The sequence below is a fragment of the Bubalus bubalis genome, chromosome 7 (assembly GCF_019923935.1).
Source record: "Bubalus bubalis isolate 160015118507 breed Murrah chromosome 7, NDDB_SH_1, whole genome shotgun sequence".
NCBI lineage: Eukaryota > Metazoa > Chordata > Mammalia > Artiodactyla > Bovidae > Bubalus > Bubalus bubalis.
This window is the reverse complement of record NC_059163.1, coordinates 103768357-103778377: the sequence shown is the minus strand read 5'-3', so window position 1 is coordinate 103778377 and position 10021 is coordinate 103768357. Positions and strand designations below refer to the sequence as shown.

The 10021-nt window shown below is 36.0% G+C and overlaps 1 protein-coding gene across 1 annotated transcript; it reads left to right on the top strand.

Annotated features, from left to right (window-relative positions):
- Nucleotides 1-6970: 6970 nt before the first annotated feature.
- Nucleotides 6971-8326, top strand: PDHA2 (pyruvate dehydrogenase E1 subunit alpha 2). The gene has a single exon (XM_006054583.3). It carries the CDS (start codon nt 7067-7069, stop codon nt 8240-8242), a length of 1176 nt encoding a protein of 391 aa, XP_006054645.1. The 5' UTR covers nt 6971-7066; the 3' UTR covers nt 8243-8326.
- The last annotated feature ends 1695 nt before the right edge of the window (nt 8327-10021 follow it).

Below are 10021 nucleotides of genomic sequence, written 5' to 3'. Positions count from 1 at the left end.
TTTTATTCAAATGGGTAAAAAGTAAGAACTCTTTCATTTTAGAATTTTTTGAATTTAAATAAGTACAGGGATTTCAGATACATTTTTTTCCCCTAGTAGATTAGAAAGAATGAAGGAGCGTTAATGTTGAAAATGTAATTGGCAGTACTCGACTGGTGAGAATTAAACCAATAAATCACATTCAACTCTGTGGATAATCATTTAACTGGCAAGAAAAAGAGCATATGATATTAAACTTTAGACCTACATTTACTTTTTGGGTCAAGGTTGACATATCAGGAAATGAAGTCTGCAGTATAAGCAGCATAAGAACATGTTTTTTCAAGTTAGGGTAAGGGAATATCCATGGAGAAACACTTAAGTTATGTGGTAGAGAGTTCCAGAGAATGATACTGAAGTTGTCATTAAATTTAGCCAAGTCCTTGATGTGAGAAATTTCAGCTCATTGTTGATGACACAGATTGCAGAAGCATATGGAAGCAATTAGAGGAAAGTAAATGGAGACTGTGGCTATAGGCTGCATGTTTGTGGAGCTTGACTAGATAAAAGGAATAATATAGGATGAGATCTAAAAGAGGCAATGGAGACTTGGGTGTCTTCTTTCAGAGTTGAGGAAATATGAGCATGAAAGACAAAAATTGATGATTATCTGGTGGAGGGGCAGGGTGGGGAGTAGACAAGTAAAAGCAGTGTCTCATTATGAGCCGGGAGTAGATTCTGTAGCAGGGGCTCAGGGGTTAGATTTCTAGATAAGAAGAAAACTCTTCTTCCACTAAGATTAGTCGGAAGGAAGTTCTGATAGATGTAAAACCTCATCAGAAGATAAACAGCTAGGGTGGGAGGAGCAGTGTAGTATGTGAAGGCAAGGAGCACTGGATCAAATGAGCCTGGATCTCCATGAATGAGATGTATGATTTGAGACCTGATGTTTACTGGACTTATTAACCTTGTTGAGTCTGCTTCTCCTTAAACCAATGGGGATATTATGCATTCCATATAATTTTCCATTTGAATTGGAAACATTCTATAAAATATGGGAAATCCCTTAAAAAGTTGTAATGCAGAATCAGTAGAGTAATTTATCAGGAAATAAGGTAGAAGAGGGTTAGATGAAGGCAGATAGAGATTAAGAGTTTTTGAAGAAATTCATCATAACTTTGAATGTAGTGCTCATAGCCTAAGAATGGAGGAACTGGTAGCCCTGACAGAAGCTTGTTAAATTCCTCTGACAATCCTCCAACAATCTTGCTTTCTGAATATGATACTTTTGATGAGTGCTTAATATGTCTGCATTTAAAAACTCTTCTTACACACTATCGTCATTTAGCAATGTGGATGATGTTTATTAGATGTCTCATTTAAAAACTATCTGAATCTTCTCTAATGGTAGCCTTTTAGACATACAGTACTGGGTACTATGGAAATATCTTAGAACCTAGATGCACAGTGGGTCCGTGGGAACAGAGAGATTCTCACGCACAAGAAGTCCATAAAACATCTACAGCATTGTGTTAGGTTGCTTGGAGAGACTGCATTCATATTCATAACGTATTGCATAATTATGAGATCCTGATTTTCATATTTCCCAGTGTGCCTTTTCAGCTCTGCTGTATTACCAAATTAAAGAGATAACACAACTTTACAAAATTAGAGCATTCTGTTTTGTGTTACTGTTTGACAGTACTCTATTTTTAATTTGTTCATCGTTGATCCTTTATAAAGACAAACTGTCATTGTAACCATTGCCCAGAATGCAATATATTAGTTTTATTGCCTCTATAACAGCTGTTCATGCATCGCTTCCTCTGTCATTCACTGATGATGTGTCCTTTTCTATGTGCAATGCCAGAAAATCTGGGAGAGCTCAAAGCATAACACCTCCATATAAACTGGATTAAGTAGAGGGAAATCTTACTGTGTATCATCATTTTATTTCTATTGCTTAGTACAGAAAAGAGACATATAAAAGGAAAGCACTTCATTATATGTGCTGAATAAGTAAAGAATGAATATTATACTTTTTACTAACTGTAATTTTTGCTTTTCACCTGAACTCTCCAGGCTTCAGTTTCCTCTTACAGAAATTGAGTATGATAAGAAATTGCCTTGATGTCTTTGAAAGAATCAAATGAGCAAACATTGAATCCCCAGCAAAGATAATGCAAGCTTATCATAAACCTGGGCAATGTTTATAGTAGTTCCTTAAATTTCAAACTAATGCATTTTACAGCTTCAAATTTCATCTTCATTATTTTTAAAAATATTATTAAGCCGAGAACATTTTTGTTTTTATGGCTGTACATAGTCACAGGGATCTCTGGACAGAGCCATGGAATGTCTTATGAGCTAAGTTGAGCATGTGATGGGTAGCCCTGTGCACAAGCTTAGATAAGAAGAAGGCACAGAAAAACAGCGGCACAGCCAACACTAGGTTGTTAAAATGGGGTGTGAGAGCTCAGACTCTCAAGATTTGTCTGTAATGGTCAGAAAGTTGTGCTGCTCAAACTTTCTTCTAGGGGGCAGCAGTGTCCTGGAGTTTTGCCAATATCCTTTGTTTCTTTAAACCTTAATTCAGTGGCTTGGATCTTCAAGGAGGCAGAGTCAAAGGAAATGAATGTGCTAATTATTTTATCACATAGTGATATTAGAAAAAGATAATAGCCTACCAAAGTTGTTACAGGGAAGTGTTGTTGGAGGGCATTAATATAGAAAACATTATGAAATGGTACAGTTAAAGAAATTAATATTTTACAAAAGACTTTTCAGAGGAAAGAAGCCATTATTTCACTATTATATATAAAGTTTATTTTTACTTATGTTTAATGTATACTTTATTGCTATTAAAGTTGAAGCTACTAAAGATAAATATATATATATTTATTGATAGAACAAAAAATATGAAATGTGGCGTTTTAAGTATCTGAGATTTAAAATCTTCTGAACAAAAAAATTTTTCCTAAAAAGTGTAAATAATAATTTTTTGGAGGAAATGCAAGCAGACCTGACTTGGGCTCCTTGATAGCTTTGATTTGTCAGAAACAGATATTGAATTTATGATTTTTACTTGGAGTGGGGTTTATGGTTTTACAAAACAACTCCAAGTACTGAACAGAAATCACTTTACAGCTTTTGACCTCTGTACTGGTTGTCTACTAGTTGAGACCCTAGGCCATAGTAAATTTTGACAACAAATTACACATGAATTTTTATTTCTTATCTCAGTTAGCCCAGGTCAAATTCAGCTTGTTAAAGTGTTTGGAAACTTTTACAGTTTTGTGTACTGACACCTTTTATCATTATTTTCTAGACCTTGGTCATAAACTCTAGGGATAAGTGTTGGGTATTGTGGGCATGATGACTCAGATAACTCTGCTCATCCAGCAGAAGATGGTGGCTCCAATTAGTTGCTACTAAAAATTAACTCATAAGGTCTTTTCTTTCTTTATACCATCATTATTTGAGGGGAATTAGGAACACCTCACTTTACCTCTAATTTTCAATCAAGTCTTCCTTCATGATAATTCGCCCTGAATTTTTATTTAATGATACTTCAGAATTATGATGAGAGTGAGGAGAACAAAAAATCTGCTCAGGGCTCTGAACTGTTCTGACATAAACTCACATATTATAACATTAATGAGGGACTTTGCTTGATTATCATTATTTTGCAGAATATATGGTACTGACATTTTCCCTTTTCTCCAAGGGAGATAAATAGACCAATGGGAAAAATCCTCCTCTGAGTTATATATAACTCTTAATTTTTTACCAACTTCTCTTATTCATCACTTTTAATTGCCAAATCTTAGAGCTATGAAAAAAAAATACATTGCCATTAATCATATAATGAGATCTGATATTATTTATGTAGAACATATTCATTCTTTAACAGCTTTCTTTATTTAACATTTGGTGAAAGTATATAATTATTAGTGGAGGAATTTAAATATTCTTCAAATATATTGCTCTTTTTTAATATTTCTTGTCGCTTATTAAAAAATATTTTATATGCTATTGATGCAATGGAGGTAACACATTTGAGACAAATTCATATATCCTCCTGGAGAAACAACTATTACACATGGAATGTGAAATTCTGTCACAGTGACATTAATGACTGCTACTATAATCATTGACTCCCCTTTTATTAGTATTTTTATTAATTAATGTAAAATCTACCATTGGCCTTATAAAAGTGCTCATCTGTTTTCCTTTAATTTCAAATAGATTAAAAGTGAGATTTCACATTAATTAAAAACTTTGAATTTATGAGTATTTTAATTGTAATCATTTCAGTGGTGAGCATGTAGATAACTTACTTCTATTTGTTAATAAACATGGTATCAAACAATTACAAGATAAAAAATACATCATTCACAGAAAAGTACAGCCTCTTTGACTCTATTGTCCATGTGTGTTAAATCCTGTCTAGTCAGGGGCAGATAAGAGGAGAGGCTCAACAGCTCAGGATTTCCTTAGGGGTTTTAAACTTTTACCCTGTCTGGAAATGTTACTTTTACTTTGAAAATGTGGATGGGTTTTAGGAACACTAAAGATAAAAATTAAAGAAAAATCATCATCAGGTTTAAAAAGTTTAATGGAAATCCTTTGACATCATGTTCTGCAAGTATGATTTCATCTATCTTTAAGCTGAATTTAGGTTGCACAGTGTAACTGATGTCCAGAAGATTCCTACAAGTTTCACATTTAATTGTTTATTATCTTAACCAGAGCCTGTTGCAATAAAAGGGCTGTCTTCCATGGCAACCTGTAGCACGGGTATTTTGCAATTAGCATCTTTGCAGGCTTTCCCCTGGCATGAGTCAGGTTTAGCCTTGTCACACTGGGCTTTTAAGGAGAGCTCTATCTTTGCAGCCCAGGTTACACGTGACAAGATTAAATTGGTACACTTTATAACTCCTGTTTCTGGCAGTGCTAGCCTGGTTGATACCTCTGAGAGAAGGCTCAGCTGTCATTCAGTGACCCATTAACACTACTGTTCCATCATGCAGTGTCATTTTTCTCATTCTCATGGAGATAATGCTCCCTGGAGATCTCCAGTACCTGCAGGAATGAAAGAGAACAGCAGAGACAGACAAACTATCAAAGAAGGAGCAAACAGCACAGCAAGACCATGAAATCCAAAAACCGCATTTTAAATTAAGTGAAAAGATGAAGCCCATTTATGAAGGCTGGGTTGGAAAAATAGGAGAAGGATTGAGTTTTAAGAGATAACTTTTTAACAAGCTATTTTCTTCTTCCTGCCTGAATACTAAAAGTATCCACAGTAATACTTATAACTAGATTAGAGAAGGCAGCTGCTTTGAACATGTCATAGAGATCTGAGTGAGAATTTATTTACAAATGGGGGTTTTTTTATTTTATTTATTTGCAAGCAGGTGGTAGATATGAAGGGGCTTCTGTGGTGGCTCAGTTGGTAAACAATCTGCCTGCAATGCAAGAGACCAGGGTTTGATCCTTGGGTAGATATGAAACAGAGCATGCATTAAGGTGAATTTTTTAATAGTCCAAACAGAACAGGATCCCTTTGTATGGTTGGCTTATTGGAGTACAAAATTACCTTCCTAGTAAAAGCACAAAAGAGGAAAATGATATGAGATCTTTGTAACACTAGGCCTAAGACTTCTTTTCTCCTATGATTAAACCAACTGCTTAATCAAACTCTGTTGCTCTTCCGTCCAAGCTATATACTGTTCAGTGGTCACTTTATTGGAGAAGGCAATGGTCACTTTATGAGAAGTTATGCTTTCTAATGTTTACTATATAAGGAGATGTTATAAGAAGATGCTTCTTGATTTCCCAGACTAAGACTGGTTCAGTTTAGATTGATATAAAAGCAAGAAACAAAGCCATCTGAATCTTGATTTTTTTTTTTTTTTCCCTAAGAAAACCTGTTGGAGACATTATAGGAACAGACTACTTCCCCTATAAAAAATTTAGTCAGGAAATAGGGATAAAACTGAACAGGATTCAGGATTACAATAAAGGGCAAGAAAAGTGTCACATCAAAACTTGTTAGTTGCTACTTCAACCCCGATTGCCTCTGGAACACATAGAACATCCATTCCACCACCTTTAGGCCATTTCAACCTTGATTTCAATTTTCTCACGACAAAGCTTGCTATTGGGTTTAAACTTCCAATCTCAGGTAGGTGTTTGTGTACCATCACCTATCCTCCCTACCACCAATCAAATGATACAGGGGTTAAATCCATAGGATAAATGTGCATATTCTTCTGGTGCACCAATTATTTCTTAAAAGTATTTTTTTAAATAATTTGAAACTTTATTTTTAAAATATTCTGTAATTTGAATTCTTAAAGAAACATCATCTACTTTCCTTCCACACACATTTTGTCCTAACAGGCCCCATATATGTGCTCAGTCACATCCAACTCTTTGTGACCCCTTGGACTATATAGCCCGCCAGGCTCCTCTGTCCATGGAATCTTCCAGGCAAGCATACTGGAGTGGGTTGCCATTTCCTACTCCATAAAAGTATTTTTTTTTAAGTTAAGCCACAAATGATTTATACCTTTATTTTACTTTAAAATAAGTATGATGTATTATGGAATAGGATACAATATTCATATATACTTAGATATTTTTTAAAGGACTTTAAAGAAATATTGGTAAGAAGATTGCTGGTTTAACCTATCAGAACTCTTGTGTGCCTTAGAGATTATATTTCCTCTCTTCCATTTAATACCATGTTCAAGAAGGCATTACTTAAGCGTTTAGCAGGGAAAAGAGACTCAGATTTATGATGTAGCTATGGCGTTAACTAGAAGCAGGGTGTAGTTCAGCCAAGTCTTCCAGGAAAAGAAACAACCTGTATTCTTAATTTTACAGTTGGAAGGCACTGTAAATCAGTTGATGCAGGCTGCGGCCACGTGCAGCATGACTTAGCCTCTGTGGCCAGCGAGCGGTCATTGTGGCGCCACGTGCGTCCGACGTCCGTTCAGTGAGCGAAGGGCTCGGCTGGAGACTGGGGGCACAGGCGGTTCTGGTAGTTGGACACTCATGAACGCCCTAACCACGCTCCATGAAGAAGATGCTGACTGCTGCTGTCTCTCGCGTGCTGTCTGGTGTCACCCAGAAGCCCGCTAGCAGAGTGCTTGTTGCCTCCTGTAAATATTCAAACAATGCTACCTTTGAGATTAAGAAATGTGATCTTTATCGGTTGGAAGAGGGTCCCCCTGTCACCACCGTGCTCACCCGGGAGGATGGACTCAAATACTACAAGATGATGCAGACTATTCGTCGAATGGAACTGAAGGCAGATCAGTTGTATAAACAGAAATTTATTCGTGGTTTCTGTCACTTGTGTGATGGTCAGGAAGCTTGTTGTGTGGGTCTTGAGGCTGGGATAAATCCCACCGATCACGTCATTACATCCTATCGGGCTCACGGCTTAAGTTATACGCGGGGACTTACTGTCCGATCAATTCTTGCAGAGCTGACAGGACGAAGAGGTGGTTGTGCTAAAGGAAAAGGAGGGTCCATGCATATGTATGCCAAGAACTTCTATGGGGGCAATGGCATTGTCGGCGCTCAGGGACCACTGGGAGCTGGTGTTGCTTTGGCCTGTAAATACAAGGGGAACAACGAGGTGTGTTTGACTCTGTATGGCGATGGCGCGGCTAATCAGGGTCAGATATCTGAAGCTTACAATATGGCGGCTTTGTGGAATTTACCTTGCATTTTCATCTGTGAGAATAACCGCTATGGAATGGGAACATCTGTGGAGAGAGCTGCAGCCAGCACTGATTACTACAAGAGAGGCAATTTTATCCCTGGACTAAGAGTAGATGGAATGGATATTCTATGTGTTCGGGAGGCAACTAAGTTTGCAGCTGACTATTGTAGATCTGGAAAGGGACCCATACTGATGGAGCTGCTGACATACCGTTATCATGGACACAGTATGAGTGATCCTGGAATCAGTTACCGTACACGAGAAGAAATTCAGAGTGTAAGAAGTAAGAGTGATCCTATTATGCTTCTCAAAGATAAAATGGTAAACAACCAGCTTGCCAGTGTTGAAGAATTGAAGGAAATTGATGTTGAAGTGAGGAAAGAAATTGATGATGCAGCTCAGTTTGCTATGACTGATCCAGAACCACCTTTGGAAGAATTAGGCTATCACATCTACAGCAGTAATCCACCTTTTGATATTCGTGGTGCAAATCAGTGGATCAAGTTTCAGTCAATCAGTTAAAAGGAGAATATATTCCTGGTCAACTTTAAGAAGCTATGTACCCAATTTTGTTGAGGAATAAACCCATAAAACAAAAGTCTTTTAAAATTTTATTAAAGAGACTTGAGATAATTAAGAGGTTATGGAAAGAGATTAAAAGAGATCATAGAAGGATATACATTTGACTAAAAGGGATATTACATTCAATTGTATTGCACTAAAAGATACTATTTAGTTAATCATTCAGCATTGTTAAAAGATAAACTGAGGCACATTAAATTTTTCGAGAGTTTATTTGAGCATACATCAATCAGAATCAGGCAGTCCCAACCAAAGGTAGTGTGTTCCACCAATAGGAACTGAGGGACAGGTTTATAGAGAAGCAGAGCAAGGAAATTATTTGATTGGTGATAGCTTAGTCAGTTGCCTTATTTGGGAAAGCCTGTTTGTGATTGGTGGTTCTTAAGTTTCATTTACTTAGATTTGAGGGCATTGACTCTGGGTTACCTTTTGGTTTGCTTACATAGGCCATGCAGGCCTTAGAACCACCTTAGTCTGATTGCCTCTATTTAAACGGTGTGGCTATCTTAAGGATTATTTTAAATTTATACAAGTGTAAAAGAGGAGAAACAGAGAAAGGATTATTTAGCTTCCCAGGTTATTTCCTATAATAGTTTTGTTTTTAGCTTTATATTATATAATTTTAGTAAATAGTCTGATTTAAAAGAAAAATAGTTCTATTCCTGCTCCACCCTGCCAGAGGTTTGAGTGTAAAGTTGCTATTCTGAAGTAGAGAGGTAATTTCAAACCACGCCAAATAGCAGGACCCCTACTGCAATGCCATTTAAAATAGTTTATCTAAATTAACCAAAAACACACCCTACTAAATAGTATGCATCTGCAAATACATATACATAAATATTTAATACTGATGCTCGAACCAGTTAGCAATGACTATTTTTCCAAATAAAACATGATATTTAACAGAGAAGGGGAAATATGTCAAGGTAATTTTTTCATGTACTTAATTGCAGTATTTTTAGTGTATCAATTTAAAGTAAAAATGTAAGCAAAGTTAAAATCTAAGGGAAAATGCATTTTACTGTACCCTTCAAGTAAATGTTACAGTTCACTTATACTATTATTCTGTATTTTAAAGAACTCTTAGTACATTTCAGAATTAAAAATAAATGAAAAGATATGGTGGCACCAAAGAAATTAGGCAGAAGAGGTGACATTAATAAAAAATTGCAAGTAAAATCTGCCTTGGCCAGTACTGAACATTCACAGGTAACTTTTACCAAGAGAAAATCGAACTTGGATCATACAGGTTTGGTTTTCTCTACAATAATCCACTACTGTGTCAGTTAGCAAGCGATGACAGTGAAAACATCATTACTTTGTTATATTTAACTAATGTCCTAGAGTCCTATTGAGCATGATGTTTGGCATATCTTACTCCTTTGAGATAGATTCACTGAAATCAGAATTTGCCTGTGATTTAAGCTGGTTTGTAGACAATGCCAAAATAATCAGTTGTGAAAGGTCAAAATCCATAACAAGAAAAAAAAATTGTAACTGTGTATGATAATGGATGTTTAACTAGATTTACTGTGGTTATCATTTCATAATATATGCAGATGTTGAACATTATGTTGTATACCTGAAAATAATATCCTATTATATGCCAATTATGTCTCGATTTTTTTCAGAAAAAAATGCCATTTAAAATAGTTTGTTTACAGCTTCTACTTCTACAAAGAAAAGTGTAGATACTCTCTAAGAACTCTAACAGAAAAC

What these genes read in the sequence shown, in the direction of transcription:
- PDHA2 (XM_006054583.3), top strand. Translation starts at nt 7,067, where the DNA reads ATGAAGAAGATGCTGACTGCTGCTGTCTCTCGCGTGCTGTCTGGTGTC.